The sequence below is a fragment of the Schistocerca nitens genome, chromosome 2 (assembly GCF_023898315.1).
Source record: "Schistocerca nitens isolate TAMUIC-IGC-003100 chromosome 2, iqSchNite1.1, whole genome shotgun sequence".
NCBI classification, from domain to species: Eukaryota; Metazoa; Arthropoda; class Insecta; order Orthoptera; family Acrididae; genus Schistocerca; species Schistocerca nitens.
Window position 1 is genome coordinate 781226346 of NC_064615.1, and position 27460 is coordinate 781253805.

General features: G+C 38.9%; 1 protein-coding gene across 6 annotated transcripts in view; it reads left to right on the top strand.

The window, feature by feature from the left end:
- Window positions 1-27460, top strand: part of LOC126237031 (protein PALS2) — a 398888-nt gene that overhangs the window by 310367 nt on the left and 61061 nt on the right. For 5 of the 6 annotated variants that reach the window (XM_049946786.1, XM_049946789.1, XM_049946787.1 and 2 more), the window contains 2 exons: window positions 9862-10152; window positions 16927-17025. In XM_049946786.1, the coding sequence (XP_049802743.1) occupies window positions 9862-10152; window positions 16927-17025 (390 nt within the window). The remainder of the gene's footprint in view (window positions 1-9861; window positions 10153-16926; window positions 17026-27460) is intronic. The other variant, XM_049946788.1, reaches the window with a different exon arrangement.

The following is a 27460-nucleotide window of genomic DNA, read 5'->3' on the forward strand; positions in this document are numbered from 1 at the left end:
GATAGTGTAGCAATGAAGAATGGAGATGCAGTTTTAGGCTGACAATTTTTGTTGCTGTGTGAGACATGCTTCAGTAGGTCAGGTCATAAAGTACAAGGAGAAGAAAGTCACCCAAACATGTCTAATTCTGGTCTGACATGTATTTCTAACTTGTGACAAACATTAAAACACATTATTTTGAGGAGGCAGTGATTTGCAGCTTCCAGAAATATTTGGAAACTCTTGGCTTGTGCACAACTGTATTGGCACTTTATTAAACAACCAGTTTTGGTCATAAATGTACCATCATCAGGTATAATGTGACATAATCAGATGCATGACAGACTATAACTATTAACGAACATCATGTCATAAAGTGACATGCTAATTCCTCTATAAATCTGGAGCATATAAAGCAAACAGTAGATGGGCGATGAAGCACATGCCAAGGTATGGCTTATAGTTGAATTACATTTTAAATTATGACATGATGCTGGTTAATAGTTATGGTTTGTCATACATCGGACTATGGTGTCACATTATATCTGATGATGGTCCATTTATGACCAAAACTGGTTGTTTAAGTGACAATACAGCTCTGTGCAATCCATAATTTTCCAAAAATATTAAATTCTCTCTCTCTTTCTTTCTTATTCATTTTGTATATCGTGCTTAATAAAGAAGCATGTTTTTCAAATATGAGTGTAGGTAGTTCAATTGTAATGTTGTTTAAAGACTACTAAATGATCAGACCTGTGACTGTGATTATTAATTCTGATATTTTGACCCAGATGAATTTGCTTAATTTTATTTTTTGTGGTCTATTATTCTGTGGTAGACCATAGCTCGCACAAGTAGCATACTATCAGAATTTCAGCACTCTGAATAAAATAAGTGATTTAGAACTTGATCATATTCCATATAATTTTAGCAACTTTAAATAGCTTTTTGTCATTAACCATTGCTCTGGGACAAAAGCTAAATGATTAAAATGAAAATGGAACAATTTTTTGATGATATACACTCCTGGAAATTGAAATAAGAACACCGTGAATTCATTGTCCCAGGAAGGGGAAACTTTATTGACACATTCCTGGGGTCAGATACATCACATGATCACACTGACAGAACCACAGGCACATAGACACAGGCAACAGAGCATGCACAATGTCGGCACTAGTACAGTGTATATCCACCTTTCGCAGCAATGCAGGCTGCTTTCTCCCATGGAGACGATCGTAGAGATGCTGGATGTAGTCCTGTGGAATGGCTTGCCATGCCATTTCCACCTGGCTCCTCAGTTGGACCAGCGTTCGTGCTGGACGTGCAGACCGCGTGAGACGACGCTTCATCCAGTCCCAAACATGCTCAATGGGGGACAGATCTGGAGATCTTGCTGGCCAGGGTAGTTGACTTACACCTTCTAGAGCACGTTGGGTGGCACGGGATACATGCGGACGTGCATTGTCCTGTTGGAACAGCAAGTTCCCTTGCCGGTCTAGGAATGGTAGAACGATGGGTTCGATGACGGTTTGGATGTACCGTGCACTATTCAGTGTCCCCTCGACGATCACCAGTGGTGTTCGGCCAGTGTAGGAGATCGCTCCCCACACCATGATGCCGGGTGTTGGCCCTGTGTGCCTCGGTCGTATGCAGTCCTGATTGTGGCGCTCACCTGCACGGCGCCAAACACGCATACGACCATCATTGGCACCAAGGCAGAAGCGACTCTCATCGCTGAAGACGACACGTCTCCATTCGTCCCTCCATTCACGCCTGTCGCGACACCACTGGAGGCGGGCTGCACGATGTTGGGGCGTGAGCGGAAGACGGCCTAACGGTGTGCGGGACCGTAGCCCAGCTTCATGGAGACGGTTGCGAATGGTCCTCGCCGATACCCCAGGAGCAACAGTGTCCCTAATTTGCTGGGAAGTGGCGGTGCGGTCCCCTACGGCACTGCGTAGGATCCTACGGTCTTGGCGTGCATCCGTGCGTCGCTGCGGTCCGGTCCCAGGTCGACGGGCACGTGCACCTTCCGCCGACCACTGGCGACAACATCGATGTACTGTGGAGACCTCACGCCCCACGTGTTGAGCAATTCGGCGGTACGTCCACCCGGCCTCCCGCATGCCCACTATACGCCCTCGCTCAAAGTCCGTCAACTGCACATACGGTTCACGTCCACGCTGTCGCGGCATGCTACCAGTGTTAAAGACTGCGCTGGAGCTCCGTATGCCACGGCAAACTGGCTGACACTGACGGCGGCGGTGCACAAATGCTGCGCAGCTAGTGCCATTCGACAGCCAACACCGCGGTTCCTGGTGTGTCCGCTGTGCCGTGCGTGTGATCATTGCTTGTACAGCCCTCTCGCAGTGTCCGGAGCAAGTATGGTGGGTCTGACACACCGGTGTCAATGTGTTCTTTTTTCCATTTCCAGGAGTGTAGTAATTGTTTGTTTGCCAGAATAACAGAACCAAAATGTACTATGAGACACTCTTATTGCCAACACATGTTTGCACATACACTTTGAAATTGTGTGTTGTAATTTGACATTTAAGTGAAGTATCTGTAATAAAGATTGCATACTTAATTCTTTAATTTACTAATGCTACTGTTGATTCATAGCTAGATGCCTTCATTTTTTCAGTTCACTTCCTATATGAAAGCATGTGTGTAATGATGTGACGAAAAACCGAGCACTTTGTACAGCATGAAACAAATTATTATAGTCTGTCCAGCCAGTCTTACATCCATGTAAATGGGACTGCCCACATCACAAGCCTATTACACTTCTAGTGACAGCTATCATGCAGTGAGGTGCAACATCACTGAGTCCCTATGAATGCCTGCTGTAGCTAGGGGTACTAAATCCCTCCCACCTGAAATTGGCAAGTAGGGTCGATAATGACGAGGTTTGTACCTTTTCTGGTACAGGAGAGTTGGAGGTGTGTCGCTGAGCTCCCTGTCAGGAGATGGAGCTGCATAACATTATATGGACTGGACAGTGCAAGTGGCCTGGCTCGATATTATGCAGGTAGTTGTGTTGGCAATGTGTTGGAGATAGAGTGCTGTATCAGTACAATGGCAGCTAGCAGGGGCTTGGGCAGTGGGAATGGGCTCCCACACACTGGCTCACAAGTGTGCTTGCTGTAGAGTGGGGTACTAGTGACTGAGTGACTCGGTGGATGGCTGCCGAAGTGTCACATTCCTGGGTCAGAGATGGGGGTCTGTTTGTGACTCTAGCAACAGCTGGAACTGGTTTTGGTAGCTGGTCAGAGCTCATGACCAGTCACAATGTCAATCAGCTGATTTCCCCTGTGGCTAAGCTGAACCATGAGGTTCATTCTGTCTGAACGTGCATGCCCAGACACACACTCTCTATGTATATGTGGACCTGTATTTAAGCTGGGCACACTGCATGGGGCACAAGAGGTCTGTTGGGGCTGAATGACTGCCGTATCCCAGTCAGACTGGATCCGTTAATGGAGGTGGACCAGTATGTGGCAAGTAAACTGTGGAGCACTTTCTCGGTCAGTAGCATCAACGAGGTCTTGGGTATTTGAGTTTTAAATATCCTGACCACCTGCTTGGTCTCTACATTGGAGGCAGGGAGGAAGGGGATGGTTGTCAGGTGTTCAGTGCCGTTGTGCCAGCAGAAGGCCTCCAACTGCAATGATGTGAACTAGGGACCAATGTCAGACACCACTTAGAATGAATTTAGGATGAACTAGAAAATTTGCAACTGCAATACTAGAACTTCTTGGTGTTTGTCATATTACTGGTAGAGAGCAGCAGTGAATATACGTATTTTAACAATACAGTTTATTTCAGGCAAGTACTTGCATAAAATGTTTCATTGAGTAAACCGACTTTGGTTTATCAATTATTTTCCAATAAACCATGGAATTCTCAGTCTATATATCTAAAGTCACTATTTGTGTGAAGCTCCTACCATTAGATTCTACTGGTAAAAAGGAAAGAGTATTAACATTTAATGTCCCATCAAGTCATAAGTGACAAAGCACAGGTTCTAAATGGGGTAATGCTGGGAAATAAATTTGGCTGTTTGGTTTTCAAAGGAACAGTTTTGACATTTCCCACAGTGAGATTTATTAGAAGAACCTTGCGGTATTGTAATTCATCCACAAAGGAAATTACTTAATGTACACGTGGCTAATTTTTAAGTACAGTTGTCATCTAGGCCCCTCTACCAAGTTGGATTCTTGGGGCGGGGGGGGGGGGGGGGAGAAAGGTGAGATAAAGAAAGAGTGGAGGTGGCTGGTCACTGCATATACTTATTATCTGAAGCCACTGTCTAACTAATTGTTATTAATAACAAATTGAAATGTCCTGTTTATGTAAACAGGCAATGAAAGCAATGGCAAATATGTGACGCTGCTAAACTAAATAAATCACTGATTCAACAAAAATGGGCAGTGAGAAAATTGTGTTTACAGTTTCTTATTTCGGAATTATTATATGCACTGCCCTCTGCATATTCCTTAATCGTAATTGTTATTAGAATTAAAATTACTTCCAAAAGAACTATTAGCCACACATCAATAACACAAGACAAAAATAAATTTGTATATAGGCTTTGGATTTTTGTCTTGGGTTCAGATTGAGATCCCTACGTAATGAGAGTGAGTCAAGAAAACTGTCTTGGATGGGAGGGTCCTGTTATATGCTTGACAAGTAGTAATGAGCATTGTAAGCAGCCCTGTAGTGACTATAAGACTGTTGTTATTTCATAAATATCTGTGTACTCATGTTGATATAAGTCAACTATTTACTACATCTGAGGAAGTGGTAGAATTTTCAACATGTTTCCCTGCTTAATTTCACTATTTTAAATTTAGCCTCATCAGCCATGAAAAGTACAAAGCCACATGTTTATAGTTAATTATTAATGCAGTTTCTATTGGCTACTTATCTTTGTTAACACTTACTTTGACTCGTCCCATACCTCTGAAAAGTTTCCATATATGATGGTAACCACAGAACATGATTATTGCATGACCTGATGCTATATTACCCATTGACGTTACTTCTTTCAATCTGGTTTTTACTTACATTAAACTGAACTTTTGATTCTTATGAAACACCTGTAATATCAGTCACTGCACACAACACAGTGTGCTGTGAAAGTTATGTGAGATACCAGTATCACTTTGTTCAATATTTATTCCCTTCATAGATGGTTTACAGTTCTCAGTAAACCTTAATGTGAGATCGAATTTATCTAATTTTACAGCTACGATGGTTACATGTGATATGTGTGGCAGGCCATAGGATTTATGGGATTATCTTGGAACATACAATGTCAAGGCAAAGCATGTCTTTTTTTTTTTTTTCTTCTAAGGTCTCCTCACAATGTTCCCATGTGATTTACCACCGAACAATTGTATTTGTTAATTTTATATTGTATATTTTTCCTTTTGACTTTACAGATTGCCATTGTCATTATACACTGATGAGGCAAAATGTTATGATCATATGCGTAATAGGGTGTTGTTCCACCTTTTTTAATGCAGCACTGCAGCATTTACACATGACATAAAATCGACAAGTCCTGGGTAGGTTTCCACAGGTATGTGGCACCAGACCTCCATGCACGGGCCATGCAGTTCCTATAAAGTATGGGCTATTGATTTGTGGGCATGGAGCTAGTGCCCAATAACATTCTAAATCGGTTCCCTCAAATTCAGATCAGGTAAATTTTGTGACAAAGACTGTCATGCTTCTCAGAGCACTGAGGCATGATTGTAGCCTTGTGACATGGACACTTATCATGCTGGATGATGCCAGCATCATCAGGGAAGACGTGATGCATATCTGAATGCAGGTTGTCTCCAATAATGTTCATGTAGTCCACAGCTCACATGGTGCCTTCAATTACTATCACAGATTCCATGGAAATGTACCTTATAACATAATACTGCTCCCACAGACCTGTTTGTGGTGCCGTGCATGAATGAGCAGTGATTCACCTGGATAATGGGGTACATGGACTTGACCACTGACCATGATTCATACGACCTAGCAATATGTTTCCACTGATCCACATTTCTATCTCAGTGGTTCAGTGGCCACTACGATCATAATTGATGATGCCATTTGGTCAAGATGGAAACAAGTAGGGATCTGTGTAAGTCCATTTTTATACATATGGTTATGGACCTCAGCTGTTCATTATCAAATATCAAATCAAAACACCTTCAGCCATTAAATTTCCAGTTTTTGTTATATTTGTGCATCCAGTTTCAGCACTACATTATGCCATCTTCAAGCCCCCCCCATCAAAGTGTAGAAAGAATCCCACCTCTGGTCCAGTCAAAACAGGGGCCAGACTTCAGTATTCATAGATTTCTTCTTAGCACAACAATCCCTTCAATCATAACTTGCCGACTGTTAGAAGAACAAAAGTTTGTCTAACAATTGGCAAGTGATGATTGAAGGACTCACTGTGTTATGAAGAAATCTGGAGATACCAGTCATTGAATGCTGGCCCCTATTTTGACTGGACCAGAGGTAGGATTCTTCCTACACATTGGTCAGGGGGCCTGATGATGGTGTAATGTAGTGCTGAGACACCTTGCAGAAATAAAATAACTGGAAATTTCGATGGCTGAAGATGTTTTCTTTTGATGTTTTCATGTCGAGATCGTCTGCTGGGGAGTCACATACTTGTCAGTATGTGCTGAACAGCATGCTCCAAAGTACTTGAGCCTGCAACAGCCTTGTACTGTTGTGCTGCAAATAAATTACTTGGTCTGGCTGGATTAAGTTAAGACATCTTTGTTGCCTAACACAAGAAGCAGATAAAGACAGACGGCTGGGCAGACGTAACACCAAGGCTATCCACTGATGTAGCGAGCACGGCTGCCAAAGCGTTACGGTGTTACTTCATTTCATTTCCAAATGGAGGGGCCAGGAGCAAAGTAATCCTAATGCACCAGAAACCAAAGACGCCATTGTCTAGATGGCCTGGATACTTCACTCCAGACTTGTTGTGGCAAACGTCACCAGTGCCAATGCAGTAGCAAAACAAGTATGCATCGAGCCGGTATAAATAATCCTAATTTTTAGTCAAAGGTATCGCAGTCTGGCAGCCACCATCTACAAGCAAAGAGGTTTACTCTGGTCCAAGAGGTGACATTGTTCTATGAGCAACCATCGTGAGACTTGGTCTCCACTAACCACAGGCCTACTGCTGGCTCTAAGTATGATTCTGTGGACTTGACACCTTCCAGCTAGTGGGACACCTGTGGGCCTACTACCAATCATTGCCAGCCTTCTGCCCTGGAGGGCAGCTGTTAGAGACTAGGGCAGTGCAGCCGCCTGACTAGCTTTGCCTGTATGGGCGTACTGTCACTGCATGCCTCCGCTTGCAGGGATGAACACTTCTGATGAGGTCCGTCTTCCTCTGAAAAGACTACAGCCTTTCAGTGCATCCTATCCTGAGCTGCAAAGCTGCACCCAGAAGCCACAGACACTACAATTTAACCGCTGGTATCACAGCAGCGTACCATGTCACTCAGTGCCTACAGCACAAGCCCAGTAGGGTGTTGTCACCATACAATGCCACTGAGTGTTCTTCAAAAAAATGTATGACTGCTAGTGATGTTTCTGTGAAAAATGTCATCAGTCATCATCCTGACAACAACCCACTGCCTCAACTCAACCATGCTACTGTAGGCACCGATCCCTAGGCCTCTACATTTCGGTGACAGAAGTGGGTGCAGCAGTGTCAACCACCACTAAGACGGACGTCTATAGCTGGATCTGACATCTCATCTCAGCTGTAGTTGTTAACATAGACATGCAGTAGGTTGAATGTGGAGTTCTTATTTTGACTACAAGTATTGTGGAGAGTGAAATAGGCTTTTGCTGGATGTTTAATCTTGCATTTATATACGAAATTTGGCAAGTAAACTCTGTGTTTTAAATAGATGTTGGTAGGACACGTTCTGAGGCATCTAGGGATCACAAATTTAGCATTGGAGGGCAGTGTGGAGGGTAAAAATCGTAGAGGGAGACCAAGAGATGAATACACTAAGCAGATTCAGAAGGATGTAGGTTGCAGTAAGTACTGGGAGATGAAGAAGCTTGCACAGGATAGAGTAGCATGGAGAGCTGCATCAAACCAGTCTAAGGACTGAAAGACCACAACAACAACAAATACGAATGTTCTTTTTCACCTTATTAGAATGGGCACTATGTCTTGTCAGGAGCAATGGAGACAATGGTCTAGAAGTGTATAAGGTGTTAACCATGTGTAGCAATTCAGGAGCTGAAGCTAAGTTTTGTCTAAGTATTATGATACTGTTAGAATTGTGTATCCTACTCATCATTTGATTTTATTTTTCCTGTTGTTGATGTTTTATTGTATTTATTGAATACAATTTCCGTAATGTCGGAGTCTGATTATAGGGAAAATGTGCTACTTTGTGCCATTTGAAACTCGCAATGAATTGTTTTTTTTTGAGAGATGAGTATATCTTATTATCTTTAAGCATATAAAGTAGTAGTCATGGGTTGCCACTTAGACAGAGAATTTACAATGCTCGGATAGGATTATGTTTAAATGTCGTGTTGTCCTTCTGTTTTGTTCTTGCCATTATTGTTGGTTGTGTCATTGTTGATACCAGAGGGTGATACCCTAGTAGAAGCGATGTGAATTTTAGCAGCTGAGGTGGCTTATTTTAAAGCAGACAGTGTATGTATCCTGAAAGAAATAAAGGCTGTGGCAGCAGACCAGGCATAGTATGTAAAGGTTGGGGAACAGAACTTTGTGCAGAAGAATTACTCCAGAATGAAATATTCTGCAGCAGATTGTGTGCTGATATGAAACTTCCTGGCAAACTAAAACTGTGTGCCAGTCCGAGACTTGAACTCGGGACCTTTGCCTTTTGTGGGCAAGTGCTCTACTATCTGAGCTACCCAAGCATGACTCACAACCCATCCTCTCAGCTTTAATTCCACCAGTACCTTGTCTGCTACCTTCTAAACTGGACAGAAGCTCTCCTGCGAACCTTGCAGAACTAGCGTACGCTCTGCAGCAGAGTGAAAATTTCATTCTGGAAACATCGCCCAGGCTGTGGCTAAGTCATGTCTCCACAGTATCCTTCTTTCCAGGGGTGCTAGGTCTCCAAGGTTCACAGGAGGGCTTCTGTGAAGCTTGGAGGGTAGGAATTAAAGCTGTGAGGACAGGTTGTGAGTCATGCTTGAGTAGCTCACATGGTAAAGCACTTGTCCGCGAAAGGCAAAGGTCCCAAGTTCGATGATGTTCCCCTGAGCAACCATCAGTCACCATCCTGACAACAACCCACTGTCTCAGTTCAACGCTGCCACTGTGGAGGTCACTCACCCTGCACTTCTACAGGACTCTGTTGTCAGATATTCCACAGACCCAACCTATTCTGCTTTACAGAGTGGGCAAGCCTCTGACATCAAAGTTCTGAGAGGAGACATGGATGTCCAACATTTTGTCATCTACTTGTTGTTTCACCATTGTGCTTCTCTTTCCTCTAGATGCTCACAACAGTAGCAAACAGTGTCCCAGCTTCACCATTTTTGAGATGTTCTTTCCTGTATATCACACCATAACACTGCGCCCTTTTGTCAAAGTCACTTGTGTCAGCGGACTTTCCCACGTTCAGCCTTTATCATCATTTGAATGATTCGCTATTCAACTTTAACTATAGCACAATGTGCCCACAGCATCTCCAGGCAGCATTCATTTTCATAGTTGCAGTGCTCACAATGATTTGGCTTCTCAGTTTATGTACCGGCCTTTATATCTTTGGTGAATTATTCAGAAATGTTAAATAATTGGTAATCTGAAAATAAAAATTAGTCATTGCTTTCTTTTTTTAATAGGGTTTAACAGTCCAGGTGGATGAGTCAGGGAATTTAGTGATTGCAAGGATATTAGCTGGTGGTATGATTGACAGACAAGGCCTACTCCATGTTGGAGATGTGATATTGGAAGTGAATGGTGTCCCTGTTTCAACTCCTGAAGAACTCCAGCATCAGATTTCCCAGTCGGATGAATCAGTGACTCTGAAAATAGGACCTGGTTTTGAAGATATCCATTCTCAGCTGAATAGTGGCCAGGTAAAATCACAGAGGCTCAGGAAAGATCCAGGAAACGGTGGATATTCATTTGTGGTAAGTGGTTTCACAGTGTTCAAGTGACATGATAAGATCAGAGTTTTTATTTTTGATTGGTGCAGTTAAAACTAAAGTAATGTTTGTATACTTCTACTCTTCCTAAAGGTGTATCTTTTTTAACTTGGAATTATTGTTCATTGATTATCAAATCATGGTCAATGATTAGTTGTAGTAATAAGAGCGTGAAGAAAAGAGCTATTTTTATTGATGAAGAAAGTAATTCTTCATTTTGGTTTGCAATTTTCCCAAGCATACAAAAAAAGATGAAGATAGTGAATTCCTAATATGTTATGCATAACACTTGTGTTACTTAAAAAGCACGAGAAGAAAAAATAGTTTCCTGCTCTTCTGATTCCCAAGAAATGAAAAGTCAGTGAATAAGCAGAAAATGAAATAACCTTTCTTAGAAATCTTTAGCAAAATGTGCATAATTTTTGAAATTTCCCCTGATCCTTCTAGGGAATTTTGTGTGAAACAAGACCTTGGTATTGTAGTACAGCTGCTGGTGCATTTAGCAGTGAGTGTTGTAAAAGTTATGTAACATACAAGCAATATGTACAAACTAGTGATTACTAGGCATGTGTCTTGAAGTGATAGAGTATAGCAGTTGTTGAATGTCAAAGAAAGGGCAAAGAAATTGAAGGAAAAGGCTTGCAAAGTTACTTTGTGAGCTGTGTATACTAAATATGGCAAGTGAACTAAAAAATTGGGAGCATTGTAAAGCTGTACGGGTATTATTTCCAATGTTACAGGAAATCCACAATGTTGAAATGTTTGTTACATTTCTGATGTGAAGAAATCAGATTCTCATGTCAAAACAAGTGTCAGCACACCAACAAGAGTTCATTGTCAGTTTATAAACTCAGTGACAATGACAATCACTGCATCATTTTTATGTGTGTTTCTGTTTAGAGATAAGCTCCCTGTTGTCAGTGGATTGTTGCTGAACTAATGTAAACATAGCATAATATATAGGGTAATAATAGAAATGTAGGACTGTAAATCTCTGTGGCTGTTATCATTTACCATTAATTAAATAATCATGTGATGTGCCATGAAATTTTTAGTGACAGCGCTTACAAACAGCTAAGGATATGCTTGCAATGTTCCCCTATTTACAGGTATAGTGTACTCATTCACTACATTTTCCATTATATCCTGCTAGCATGGTGTTCCACAATGTAAGCAAAATAAAACTTACTTTGAAGCTTCTATTCTATGCACATTTTGTATAATTCATGACCAATAGACTGATAATGTTGATGCAGAATACTTGTACAAATTTAGTGGAGTGAAAGAGTTTCAGTATTATTTCACTTTCATGATGCAATCAATGAAAAATATGACAGTATGATGACTGTAGTTGGGAAGGGGGGGGGGGATTGCAGGATATTTCTAAAAGATTAATCAAATTTCATGAGACTATATCTTCTACATGAGTGAAAATAAAAACTCGGGGTAAATTTTAACTTACTGGACTGCCCTCTGCCAAGCTGGCAATCCCTACTATTTCATCAGGATGCAGACCACAGACCTACGCAGTGTCATTATATGCAATAAAACAGTATTCTAAATGATGCCATTTGTTACTGAAAATATAAGTTGTTGCTGCTCCTTCTGCACTGACCTGTGACTACATAATCTGCTGAATCCAATAGCGGATTCACAGTTGCATCAGCTTTGAGTGGAAGTCAGTGATACTGTAGTGTGGTGGTTTTGCCATCCACTGGTGAGGTAGGCATGCCCCATCAGTAGCTCTGCTTTTAGGGAAAGCGGTGACAATGATGGGTGTGTTTTGATTCACATGCCGTTTTGGGGAGTGTGCCCTCATTGGATAGCAATGTCAGATGCTGTGTAGTCATGCTGAATGCTAAACTTGGCCTGCCAATACAGTAGGCCTTCAGACCTGTGCAACACTAGAGTTAAGGGTGGCTTCTGCCCTGGATTGGAGTTGTGTTGGTAGAACCTTAGTCTACACATTGGTGCTGGCTGCTGTACTGACAGCATTATTGGATGCGGAACTGCAGTCCATGGCTTCAGATTGCTGATTATCTTGTACGGCATCATGTGGAAGACCAACACTAGAACAATCTTACACATGGGAAGTTACCATATCATAACCAGAGAATTGTGACATTGATGCCATTGATCCTACTGGTCAAATGCTGAAAGCTAGTGGGAGTGGACTATTTACGTCTCCGAAGGGAGTCTATGCTAAATGACATTATTCGTAATGACGGAATTAATTGTGTTCTTCCTGAGACATCAGCGGTCTTCAATTCTGCTACATTTGCATAGCAAATTTGTTACAGGGTCTTTGCTACTTTGTCAGACTTCTGCTAGTCGTTGCCGTGTCCTACCTGTGGGAGTAACAAAGGAGATTCGGTGTGCACTGTTCTAAACATATTCAGATCAGTTGCTCACAGTTTCTTTTAAGAGTGGTGCTGGCAGTTGGTAACACATCTGCATGAGTAAAGCTGGCTGTTAGAACTCAGAAAAAATTTTATTCTCACATTTCATTATTAGTTTTGTCACGTAGCATTACAAACAGAACTACAAAGTTTTTATTTTCAAAAGAGTTGTTCATGCACACACAACCTTGGGGTAGTTTTTACTAATATGTTTAGGATTACACTTATCATTTACCTTTCACGAATGATCAGTGTGCCCTCCACAGGATGCATGACAAACATGCAGACAGTTTTCAGACTTATCCCATACTTTGGGAGCATGTTTGGAGTTACTGAATTTGCTGCTGTTGCTTTGTGGCATCACAGTTCACTTAAAGTTGTTGGGAGGGGAGGCATCTGAATGGAGAAGGTGGGGTTCGGGTCAGTGACGCTTAAAGAAACCTCAAGGAGGGGGCGCTAAATATATCTTGAGCTACCTTTACTTTTACCGCAATATAAAGTAATCAAGTCACCTGCAAAGTTTAAGAATGTTTTATTTAAACTGATTATACACATATACAAGACAATGCCCTCTTATGATATAAAAAAGTTAAATTGTGGTTCTCTTCCTTAAATGATCTTATGTTTTTCTGAAATGGTCTGGTCAGCATTTAATGTATCTGGTCCTCAAGGATTATTTTCTCAGTCTAAATGTGATAAATCAGTTCTCATTAAAAGCTATATTGTATGAATTGGCATAATGGATTGCGTTATTGCCAGTTATCAGTAGAAAAAGTGTGACTTGGGTCCATAACATTGGTTTTTACTTTCTTTTTGAGATGAGCAACAACAGTAGCTGCTGCAAGATGGTTGCTTCATTCTATTTAATATAGAATCCTTAGTGAGAAGTGTTGCATAAGACAATGCTGGTTTCTGGATTGCCTTCCTTGTAGTAATTGATAATGTTTATTTTTATTTGAATGAGCCATAATGTGATGTTTATACAGGGTATTTGACTGTTATAGGTTCAGATGAAAGCGTTGAGTAGAGGACAGTGAAACAAACAAATAATCCTAGTATACACATGTCCAGAAACCAATGATTCCCCAATACAAAACATGGCCTGGTGCAGCCATGCCAGTGTTACAGCACTGTTGATGTCTAAGGCTACATTTTAAATAATGTTTATTGTTGTGAAAGGATGCGTTTGTGGTTTCATGCATCATAGTGCACTGGCACACTTTCATATGGCTGTTCAGGAATATGTGGCACTAATCTTTCACAACAAATGTTTCGATCGTGGCTTGCCAGTACAGTGATCTTCCATGTCTCCCAACATGAACCTGTTGTATTATTTTTGTGTGAAGATATGTCTGCCTTCACATAAACAGAGGTTGTGTGGAACACTTATTGTAATGTCTTTATCCTCAAGCATATATCTCTAGTTCAGGTCTTCAGGGGTTCTATTATAAGGTATTCATGCACCCAGTTGTAATACAATATATTGGGAAAACCTTTGCTTTCTGGACCTTCATTAGGATTATTTGCTTGTTTCATTGCCCTCTACTTGGCACTTTTGTTTATACCTATAGTAGCCAAATATCCTGTATACGTGGTAGATTGTGAATGTTGTTTTTGGATTTGGCTAGCCAGTTAATGCCAGAAAAGTTAAGTGTTATGTCCTAAATGACATTTGGTATGTCCTACAGATCAGCTTTACATAGATGTCTGATATATTCTTGTTTGTTCTAGTTCTCTGTGATTTTTCTGATTGAGGATAACTTATATGAGAGTATAAAATATATATTACCCAGTTCTTGTACAAGTTGTGCAGAGTTGGTTCATTCTTCCCAGATGCATAAAAATGTAGTTTTCATTGTAAAGTCACAATGATGTAAACCACCCTAACATATCATATTTCCCTCTTATGTATTGGTATCCATGAATTAAGGTTTTATGGGCTCTCATAAATGGATTCATATTGAAATTAAAAAGAAAAAGACAGTAGGACTGCATCCATGTCAAGCTTTGGTAGCTTAGAGTTTTCTGAATTGTTTCAGGTGATGACCAGTTAATAACTACAAATATTCATAAATCAGAACATAATGTGTTCTGCCTCTAATGACCTTGCTATCTATAATCATAAAAGGGGAGATGGGCTCTCAAAATCATTAATGTAAGGAAAAACCTATCTTATTATAGGAAATTATTCCTAATATCCTTTGAATGTCTAATTTATGCTTGCCTTGGTTATTTTGCTCATGTTACCTTCCACACCTAACACCATTTTTGAGCTTTTGTGCCTATTCTTGTTGTCATATTATCTAAATGTATTCAGTTTTAGAATATTTTGTTACGTAATTTTTTAATTTTCTCTGATCTTATCTACCATTTGATATATACATTACCATTGCTGTTCCTGTCAAAATTTTTACATATTGGCTGTTTACTTTCCTACATGGTGGACTTATCCATGTAGCTGTGCTCAAATGGTGATGGCATTGTCATTTAAACACTGTGACAATAAGTCTTAATAGCCTCCTTTACTTATTTGGGAAATGGTGGCAGTAGTTGTGGTATTAAAGGTATTCCTGTACAAAGGTAACAAGCATGATTTATTTCATGTTATGTGATTTAATGCTAGCTGTTAATACAATGTTGTATTGTGCTTAATGTATTGAAAAGCACTAGCATGACAAATTACATGCTTCTGCCACAACACACCACCACCAAAATTGCACTCTCTGTCTCTCTCACACACACACTTTCTCCACTGGCATTAACTATATATCATTCTTTGTTATAAAGTAACATGAATAATTACTTCATCTGAGTTACAGCTGCATGTTAAGACAGTAAAAACAAATCTCATTTATATTGTTTTCTTGGTTTGTCTCTGATAATAAGCACAGTGGGTAAAAGCTGCATCTTGCTTATAACCACGCACTTAAGACTCTTGTTGAAAACAGTAATCTATAAGATTGTGAGTTAGAATGACTGGCCATTAACCACCTTCTGAAGTCTGAATTCTTAATACTGCTGGCAGTTACATATAAAGGTATGAGAAAGTGTACTAGGTTTTTGAGCTCCTCTTGCCTGTACAACAGGCAGCTCCCTCTAATGCTGAAGTCTTGAGTGACCTGCCCTTCCATCCAGCTTTCCCCAGCCTATCCCTCTTTTTTCTGAAGAAAGAATGGTAACTGTTCTGAAAACCAGGATACTTTTATGTACTTTTATGTGTGACTGTCATCAGTATGTACTAAGAATTTCACTCCCTGAAGGTAAGTAGCAGGTAGCCATTCTTTTTGATAATTTCATAGTTTTCTCAAGTGAATTTCCCTTTTGAAAATAGTAATCTCTCTGCTTAATAGCACACAAAGCAAGTAGCATATATTTTTCACGAATTAACTGTACTAACATTATCCGTTACTTTTTGCCGCATTGTTAGTGAGAATAGAAACATAGCCATTACTGCATTTCTGGCACAAATATATTTTTATGATAATGATAAGAGAGCAGTGAGCTTTTTTTCTTTGTCATCGTGCTTCCTTCTGCATTGAAATCTTTGTCAGTAATGTCAAGCTATGTTGACAATATCTTACACAGCTGGAATTAGACTCCAAGCAACGATATTAAGAGCACTGACTGAAAGTCTTCTGCATAATGCAGTGTAAGTGAAACAATGTGTTAATATTTGTAGTGGTATTTTGAGTTTATTATAAATCAGTTCAACCAGCATTAAAACTGCATGATTTTTAAACTATTTTTGTTTGTGTGGATTTGCACAACAGAAAGATGGTACGCTTTCGAGCACTGCTGTAAATATATTGGTGAAATGTGAGGAGATGATTGTTTTATTATACAACAAAAATTTAGATTTATAGCTGCAAAAATTAAAGCTAAAATTAGATCAAAAATTTAAAAAAAAGGTTGTATCTGACGAATTGCGGCAAGAACACAAAGAAGTTTGTACTAAACCCCAAGTTTTGACAAGGCACTGGGTCTTTATGATTGGAGGTTTGTAAAAACCAGAAAAGGAAGAAAGGAGAAAATAAGAGGCAAAATATAAGTTCCATTTTTATAAGTTTCAGTCTGCACTTTCTGATAACTATCCTTCCCTTTACAAAATCTGCCACCTTTGGCAGAAACCATAGATTGAAAACTATTTGTGTGAGTGTTACACACTCGCAATTCTGGTTTTAAATGGGTACAGCCTTTCATTTGCATACCACAGTTTTCAGATGTTAAAAGTTACTGAGCTGTGCAGTGAAGACATTAGGCTTTATTTCTATCCTTCTTCTTCTTCTTCTTCTTCTTCTTCTTCCTCCTTTCCTCCTCCCCCCCCCCTCTCTCTTTTTAAATTGTTACATTTCTGTTCCAGTGTTACATGAGAGCATTATTCAACTATTCTCCAGATGATGATTCTCTTCTTCCTTGCAAAGAAATTGGCCTTGCCTTCAAACATGGAGATATTTTACAGGTAAGAATATGTTCTATCTCGCACATCAGTAAGAAATATTCAAAGTATACAAACATGGTAACTATTGTGTTTTGGCTATGTCATTGGCCCTGATATGTTCTAGTTAAACAGGAATTGTCCGCATGTTTGTAATGTAGTACAATGTAAGTAAGTATGGCTTGTAGAACATCAATCATAGGAAGTGCCAGTATGTGTATGCTACTTGTGTGCTTTCTATACAGTTTTAGTTTTTCAGAGTACCTGTGTGAAATACTCCTTTCACATAAAGTTGTGAATATTTTCAGTTGTGGGCATGACATTCTCTTTTCCATTTAGATTAAATCCTTATTGAAATTCAAATATTATTATCAGCCCATTAAGAGAAACTGACAGTTTAACAGTAATAGCCGTATTTTATGCTACATTATACTTATTGTTGTTCAGCAATGGATTCATGGAAAGTGAACATTGCTGTGATTACAGCATATGTTATTGCTAATCACTTTTTGACAGCAACATAAAGAAGGAATAGATTAACACCTATGCAAAATACAGATATACTGTATTGCAAAAGTATCAGATTATAAGATGTATGAGGTTGAGAAGACAGCTATCTAAAGGTATTTAGATGTTAGAACTAACTGTAGATGAATAAATCATAAACAGTTGTTGTCTTGACTGAAGCTACTTATAATACATAATTATAGCTGTGGCTCTGTCATCCTGTGGGAAACATAGACAGAATGAATTGTGTTTTGACTGAAGGTGCAATTGACAAAATTGGAGGTGAATATCTTTTGTTCAGAATGTCCAGACTGATGTCCCAGGTCATGTAAGAAACAGATTGACTGTCCACTTGCTCTGGCAGGCAATCCTCATCAGGCAGCAATGGCATCACACACTTACTTGTGACAGCACTCTGTTCAGTGAAACTTGTGGCAAACTTGCCCGAGCACAAGCAGCACCAAGTCACATGCCACTCCTTGGCCTCTGTGGAGAGTAGCTGTTTCTGTATGGCATCACCAGTGAATCGAGTCATCATGCTAAGTGTCTGCAATTGCATCAGTTGAGGAAAGATCAGGCAGACAAGTCCTGGACTAAAAATGTTCTGGTTTCCCATCCAAGATGAAGAAAGGTTTACAGGAGCTGATTTTGAATTCAGGTGAGTGAAAATGTTAGTGACGAGTAACAACTAGTAAAGACCCCTAAGCACTTGATCATATCTAAATTTTGTTGATCGTAGGTTTTGATATGATCCTGCAACCATGCTTCTTGCACAGGAACCATATAACACCATATTTAAATGTAATCATTGCTGCCGCTTGACTGTGTTTTTTTAAATCATTACAGGCCCAATATTTATTTTTCTTTTCCTTTCTCTTCCTCCAAACCTCATTCAGTTCTCAGAATGAGCTTTTTTCCTCTCATTTGACTGTTTGGCACTAGTTGTTTTTCTGTTTGTTTTAGCTTCCTGGAAACTTTAAATTTCTTTGCTTCTAGTCTGAATTTGTCTCTGTTGAGTAACAGCAACCCGTCCCATCTGCGTTTCTAATTCTTGCTTCCCCACTCATTTTCTTCATCTGTTTGCCTGTTTTAGAAGAATGTGTGGATCGTCTTTGTTAATCTGTCTTTCTTTGTTCTCTCTAGATGTTCGTAGAGTGTAACACATCATTTCCTGATCTTGTTTGTTATTTTAGAGCAGAATGAGTCTATTTCTTTATTTGGTCTCATAACCAAATTGCCTCTTTTGTTCTTGATTGACCTGATATTTTTCTCAAGATTCTTCTTTCTATTTCCTCCAAATTTTCTAACAACCTTTTGCATCCAGATAAAGGCAGTGTTTCTGACCCACAGAGACCTTCTGGTTTTACAATGGTCTTATAATGGCTTAATATAAAATGGTTAGAAAAACCTTTACAGTTGTACAGATCTCTCACTTTCATGTACGCTCTTTTCATTTTTTCAGTCTTGATTTTAATTGCTCCTTTTTTCATTTTTTATGTTTATATTTTCATCTACATATTTGAAGTTGCCTGTTTTCTTGATGTTATCACACTTGGTTTTTAAATTTTTTGATGTGTTACATCATTGTTGAATGTTTTCTGTCTTTTCAAATGATATTTGTAGACATGTCTTCTCAGCTTTTACCTTCAGGAGTTCTAGTCTTTTATTTGCATTGTCTGAGCTGCCAGCTGTTATGAGATTGTCTACAAAGGCCAAAAATTTATTGTTTCTTTTGATCTGCCCAATGTTTTGTTTTCTTCCTCTATTTTCCATTCTCTATAACTTTTTTTCCGGCACACAGATGAACAACCATGGTGACAAGCCATCTCCTTGTGTGACTATTGATACAGTTTGGAAGGGAACAGAAGTTGTTCCAAGAAATTTAACTTTAGATACTATATTTCTAAAAGGTGTTTAGTTATTTGCAGAATTTTCCTATCTACAGCAAATTCGTTCAGGGCTTTAAGAAGGGAGCCTTTGTCTATTGAATTATATGCCTTTTTAAAATCAACAAGTATTTCATTATCTTTTTATTTGATGTTTTCATATACCTAATTGTTTGTTTAAGGCTTAGAATTTGCTCTGGGCAGGATCTGTGTCTCCTAAATCCAGATTGATGCTATCCTATTTGTTTATGTAATTGGAAATTTAATATGTCCGGAAGAGCTTTTGGTAACATTTTGTATTCTAATGGTAGCCATGAAGTTCCTGTGCGATTACTGATATCTGTTTTGTCCCTTTTTCTTAATGAAGTGGGTGAATTAACGGAACCCTCCAGTTTTCTGGAATTGTTTCAGTGTCCCAGACATTATCTAGTCTTTTCTTTATAATTGTGCCACCTAGGTCTTCACTAGCTTTTAGAATTTCTCTTGTGAGGCCATCTTTACCTGGGGCTTTGTTGTGTTTTAATTGTTTAACTTTTAATCATATCAATGTTTGGTGGTTTTGAATTTTCATATGGAATATCATCAAGGAACTCCAGTTGTTCAGTTGGTTTCTTCACAGTTCAATAGTTCTTTGAAATCTACTGCCAGTAACTCACAGTTTTCTTCATTGTTGAGTGCAAGTTTTTAACTTTTTTCCTTGATGCATAGCAATTGCAGAATTTATCCAGACACAGAGATCTTGAATGTTTTGTCTTATATTATTTTTTTAAAAATGTTCTATACTTTAAAGGTGCTACTTTTCAAAGCATCTCTTTTATGCCCTAATAGTTTAATCTACTCACTTCTTCTCAAACTGACAGATTTTGCAATTACTTGTTGTTTTTCTGCTGTACCACTTATTCCAGGCTTTCTTTTTTTGTCTGCTTCTCCACATTTATTATTCCACCATCTATGCTTTCTTTGCTTGTTCTCTGCACCTATTTCAGATGTGATATGTTCAATTGTTTCTGTAAAGTTGTTGGCTTCAGTATTCACTTCCTTTAGCAACTTTTGAAAATTACACTCCTTTTCCTTAATAGTTTCATAGTTTCATTATTAATGCTCTTAGTCTATCTGGTTTGTATTATTGATCTCAGTTAGGTAGTGATCTGAATCAACTCTCATTCTTATTTTCACTCCACATGTTCTTAATTTCATGAAAATTATATCTGGAGATGGCAACATGATCAATGTGAAACTCTGTTTATTTTACTATCACAATTTGGGATGTAAAGCCATTTTCATGCATAAGGTGAAAACTGAAACCAATTCAATGTATGGATAATGAAATGATACACATAATGTGATAACATTTGATAAACATAATGTAGGGCACATTACTTCAATTTTCACCATGCACATGAAAATAATGGCTGAAACTGTGATAGTGAAATAAAACTATAATAAAAGTTAACAGTCAAGTGGCAGCAATGATTTCATTTGAAAATTATATTATGACTGAGATTCCCAACCAATGATATCATGATATGATACAATTTCCGTGTTCTAAAGCTTGTGTTCTAGAGAAAATGGAAGTGAATATAAGTGAATGAGTGGAAAGACTCATTTACACCATGGCAAAACTGAAACAACAAACACAAGGGAACAAGCATTCACAGACAAGTCGCCAATGTTCACTACCATTTATGTGTATCTGTGAACAAGTGCTTACACTCTAGGGAAGGGAAGGGAACAATGAGAGAACAAGCATAGCATACCACCTGTACTAACACTGCATATTTCCCACCACCCCAACTCCTGTAATAACCCTCACAGAGGTTTCACAGGATAACAGCACTAATTATAGCTATGATATAAATAATGGAAACTTCAGGTATGAATATCAATAATGTAGGAAAATATAGATTGCTACTTACTGTAAAGAAGACGTGTCAAGTTGCAGACTGGCACAATTAAAGGATATTAACATGTAGCTTTCGGCCACAGCCTTCATCAATAAAGACACACACACACACACACACACACACACACACACACACACACACACACACACAAAGCAAGCACACCTCACGCACACATGACCACCAACTCCACCATCTTGGGCCATGTCTTCTTTACGGTAAGTAGTGATCTACCTTTTCCTACATTGTTGATATTAAACTTTGATATTGAGATAGGATTATTTTCTTGCTTTTTTTTGACAAAGTATGTAAAATGGGGTAAGAAAATAGTTATCTAGGCGTCTGAATTTGTATATAATCATGAAATGTTTGGAGATAATGCACTTAAAGCTGAACTGCAGCTCAAACACTTTTTAGCATTATTCCAAAACTTTCTACATACATTGGTTGAGCCTTTTGCTAGGTCCTCATTATACTTAAAGAGGAAATTTAAAAGGATAGCATTAATTACCACAAAGCAGTTCCTACACAAAACAGCAGACAAATACTCTCTGTGATGCTTTTGCCATATCAGAGAGGACATGAGCTTGTTAAAGTGGAGAGAAGATGAGCTTCCTTTGATGCTTTGTTAGAAGACTGACAACCAGCTGATTGTGAGCATAGTGTAGCAAATGCATACTGAAAAAGGTTGACTGTTTTCTCCTGTTCGCTCACCATTCCCACTGGAGAGAACTGTCTGTCACTTGTGTTCATTGTGGTGGAAACCAGCCTTAATTGAGCAGTTCATTAGTGCTCTCTGCCATTCTTTCCTGTTACTTGGCGTCTTTCATGAGCATTTACTCAGTAGTGAAAGGAAGGTAACATGACAGATTCACACCACACAAATACTGGCAAACATTGAAATTTTGCATTTGCTGCTAAATTGTTTCTTGCAGTCAATATGCACTAAACTATATAATGATCTATTAATCAGAGTGTTCAAACTCCAACAAAGCTTGAAAATAAAGGGCTCTGTTTGCAAATTCCCTCAATTAATATGAAAATTGCCACTTTGTCACTGCAGCTGTCAGAAGTTGTATACCAACTAAAGAATTGCAGTGTGATGTAGCAGAGAATACAGTTTGTTTTATAGCATTTATGATCAATTTGTCTGATGTTTTGAAGTGCAGGACAGCATTTTCCTCTAATCTACACAGGTGTACATTATCAGAACAATGTCCAGTAGTAATGGAAACAATAGAAAGGGCAAAAGAAGTTTTAAGTGCTGTACATAAAATTGACAAAAAGACAGGTAAAATTATGTCACCGCCATGCATTACAGGATACAGATTGTTAATGCTCATGCTCAATTTTTTGTCGAGACACAAACTGTTAGCGTTAAGTTCTACAGATTAACAGGTGAACTAAAGATGTGTAGATAATTTATTTTCAGTGAACTGCCAGAAAGGTGACCAAAACCTGAACCCAACAGCAAGAACACTAGATACATTTCCCTGACAATTACTATTAAATCACTCATGGAACCTTCTGACACTTCAAACTTTGAGGATGATGCTGATCAGATAAATGTTACTGAGCAATTGTGAGTTGGAAAAGGAATTAAGCTTAGCTGTTGGAGAGCTTTGGAAAGGTGGAAATCCCTCCTTTGTGGATGGAGAAGGAAGTACCATTGAGGCTTTCTTCCTCTCAGAAAGAGCTCTCTTGCAAACAGTGTTCAGTAGCATATTTTGCTGGCTACCTAGCACATAAATCCACCCAGAAGTATGGTTGGTTAAGGTGTAAGGATATACTTACTTGTAACTATGAGCTTCAAGAGAAGAAAAAATTATTTATTCTTCTGAAAAGTCATGTTTGCGTGATTCTTCAGCTGGGCTCAATGTCATAACTATTGAGTTTAGTAATGTTACTGCAATGCCATTACAAGCACACAAGTCCTGTTTTCTACAATTTACTTCTAAGAGAAATACAGAGTTTAGGATCTTTAACTATATGAAATCCACACTAAATTTTAGTGGCTGAATGATGAAGAATGAGGAGAACACAGACTTTTTATTTAAAATGATCTTGCCAAATGCAAATTGTATTACAACTGCAGCTGTATTACAGCATTCAAAGACAGGTTTTGTCAAACCCTCTCAAAACTTAGGGTACTAAAAAAATGTAGTTTATTTATAGTGTGCTCAAGTGTGAAATAAAAATTCCTGGTTACACTGCAGTAATTGTTTTCAGTGTCTTTCCTTCATTATTTTACCCCATTTAACTGGAAGGAAGTAACATGTTAAATCTGAGCGAAACAGTACTGTTTATGACAGGAATAGATGTGCTGACAGGACACTGAAGTTGTTGACAATCTCACAATTTTCTCGATGATACAGATGTTCAGTCCAGAAATGAAATGACTTTTATTTACAGCTAATTGTTATTAAATGCAAAATGTGGCTGCAGTTAAGAATGCAGGCAGAAATACTTACAAATGAAGCAAAAACTCTTTCTTAAACTTGTTTATTGTCTTAGAATGAAAAATATATTGCCATTATAATTCCTATCTACAGTATGTAAAATAAAGGATTATGTCTTAGTGTCATGACATGATACTGATTGATACTCAAGTTGTATTTACTAAAGGAGCTGTGCTCAAATCATTTACTTGATTAGCTTTTGTAACGAGCCATCCACAAGTTTAATACTACAGCTAATGTGTGATTACTTACATTCAGATAAATTTATTCATACCATTCTAGCATCTCATAAGCAAGAATCGGAGAGAATCACTACATTTATATTGGCTAGTGATTAACAACCATAAAAGAGCAAAGCTGGAAAAAAATTACTGAGACAGCTGTAGTTGAATTTTCTACATGCATTCGAACTCAAAACCACACTGCTCCTGACAGTTAACCATTGTTTATTTATTAAATTTCCTGGCAGATTAAAACTCCAGACCAAGACTTGTTGAACCCTGGATTTTTGTATTTTGTGGGCAAGTGCTCATAGAGAAATAGGCACAGGCAAGAATGTCAATGCCCAAATAAATGAAGATGATTTGAGAACTTCCATTCTGTCGTTTGGTCTATAATGTCAAAGCATTACATATACATGTTACAACCTATTGTGAGCTACAAGTGTTGAGTGCACCCATAATTCCAAAAGTAACTGTACGGTGGAAACATTACTGTTATAATACAGAAGAGTTATCGTGAACCTGCTTACGTCATTTCAGTAGCTTAAATAGATCATAGCACTCTTTCATCACCCGACTTGACTGCCAAGGAAAAGAAATCACATGGCACAATTTAGTGGCATTGCATAGCAGGTCCACTACAGCAGTCAACTTCAAACACAGCAACCAAAAATTATTTGGAAGGTAAAGTTGACATACATACCTATATACCAGGAGAAATTAAAGTTTCACTTAGTCTTTCATTATTAATGGTAGCTCATTTTCCCTTGTGTCAACTATCCCAAATATTGGGATTTGGATTACATGTTACTGAGGTTCTGTTTTAGCTGCTCTGGGAGGAGCATGTTTTAATTGACAAAGCAGATTATTTCATTCAGTGTAGCCCTTCTGTGATCTTTGTTTGTGGTGGTGATCTCATCGCGTCTTATCATTTGTTCTGTGGCAGTACTAGCTACAGTGACAAGTCAGTGGGTTTGACTAGTGGCAACATTTCCACTCTGCAACTTGGTAGCAGTTTGCTGCTGAACATCCAATCATCCAAAACATCTACTGACCACATAGTAAATTTATAGGTTGCAAGAGTTGTCATTTAATGCTCACCCAATTTAGACTTCCCTATGCCTGAAGCCTTGATCAATGAATAACAACACTGTACTATGAGTAAAGGGAATGGCATAATAATGGCGACACATTAAGGATGTTTGGAATGAACTACTGAATTACATCTGTTGCTATACATTTACAGTTTTACCTAGAATCAGGGCCAGTTTAAGGCCCAAGTGACACAAGCCACCACTTGGGATGCTAAGCTTAGAGGTGTGTCAGAAGCACCACAACTGAACTGCAAAATTTGTATGGAGTGTGTATCACAATTATTAGTGAAAACAGACACGTGCAAAAGTGTACGAGAGGAAAAGGGGGGGGGGGGGGGGAGAGATTGCCAAATGATAAGTCGCTTGTGTGGAAAAATGTTGTCGAAACAGCCCTGGCCATATGAAACCATGACTTTTCCACTATTAGTCATGATTTGCTTTGTTTAACTTGTAAACAAAACAAGTCAGAAGCAGAAAAATTTATATTAATTATATCTCTTATGGGTGACAAATATTCTGTGGTAACGAACCCCACAGGCTTCCGAGCTAAGCTCTCAGTCTAAAATTCATAAAACTGGTTGTCCCTTCGTAAATGCCATAAGCAGTGTAGGATACAAAATTACTAGAAATCTTCATGACATACTGAAGACAAATTACACTTTTGAAATTACAAGGGAGACTCTGAAAAATTTTAGAGTGCTCCAGTTCAAAAAACAAATTTGTTTATATTTGGTGGCTATTAGTGGCTATTACTGCACCTGGGAGTGAGGGTGCTTTGATGTGCTTATCGTTAGTCAGTGCACCTTTGAGGTTGATAGTATGTGCACAACTGACCTGAAAACATTGACATTGTGACGAATTTTCCTCAGTCATCACTGAACTCTTTTACTGTAGTATCACTGTGTATTTCCAATAACAGCCAAGTGTAATAATATCATGGTTCAGTAGTAACTTATAATCTTTTGCAAGCTGATTCCTGTGTAGTTTGTCCAATTTGCTGTACCAATTTAATTATCATAATGCAAAGATTTGTGTTCATCAGAAAATGATCTTGACCAGAGAACAATTTTTTGGGTTATGATTTTTTTACAATATTGAATCCTCATTAACGCTTAAACAGTGTGAAGGTTGGCTTACAAATGCATTTGGGAAAGAAGTCCTATCTAAGGCAACAATTTACAATTGGTACAGAAGATTCAAAACAGATTGGTATTTTCTTAGTGATTAAGTTTAGTGGAGGGCATCCACGAACTGCTATTACCGATGAAAATATTGCTGCTGTTCAAGCAGTGCTTGAAGAAGATTGATGGACATCTTACAAATTTATTTGCGTGATATTGGTCTTTAGTATGTGTCAAATTCAAAATGTTTTGTTTTGTTGTCCACGAATTCCACATAAAGTGACTCCCAATCAAAAACAACAGTGTGTTGATTTAATGCAATTAAACTCTGGAAAAATCCCAGGGCAACACTTCGAATTTGGTTTGGAATCATTACTGGTGATGAATCTTGGATTTGTTATTATGATCCTGAAAATAAAAATCAGTTGTCTCAGTACTGGTAAGAATATGCCTGGTAGTTTTTTTTTCTAAAATGGGTCATATTACTACTACAGCAGCAAGAGACAGATACACGGTTAATGCCAATTGGTACAAAAATATGTGTTTACTACAATTTTTTGAAAAAATTCATGAAAACATCCAAAATGAAAAATAATGTTATATCCCTACAGCAGATCATCACATACAGCAAAACAAATAACTGAGTACCTGGATGCCCTTAAAGTCACCACACGGCCTTAACGTAGCACACTGTGTGTGTGTGGGGGGGGGGGGGGGTGGTTTCTTTTCCCAAAAATTAAAGCTACAATGTATGGAATCAGTTTATGTCAGCAGATGAATCAGTGCAACATTATAAAACCCTGATTTCTGAAGTGTCTCAGGAGTAGTAGTACCATTTCTTTCCGGTTGGCCGTGCGGTCTAACACACAGCTAACCGGGCGGGCAGGAGCGCCGGTCCACAGCACGAATCCACCTTGCAGATTTGTGTCGAGGTCCGATGAGCCGGCCAGTCTGTGGATGGTTTTTAGGCGGTTTTCCACCTGCCTTGGCAAATGCGGGCTGGTTCCCCTTACCGAGCGAGGTGGCGCAGTGGTTAGCACACTGGACTCGCATTCGGGAGGACGGCGGTTCAATCCCGTCTCCGGCCATCCTGATTTAGGTTTTCCGTGATTTCCCTAAATCGTTTCAGGCAAATGCCGGGATGGTTCCTTTGAAAGGGCACGGCCGATTTCCTTCCCAATCCTTCCCTAACCCGAGCTTGCGCTCCGTCTCTAATGACCTCGTTGTCGACGGGACGTTAAACACTAACCACCACCACCACCACCTGGTT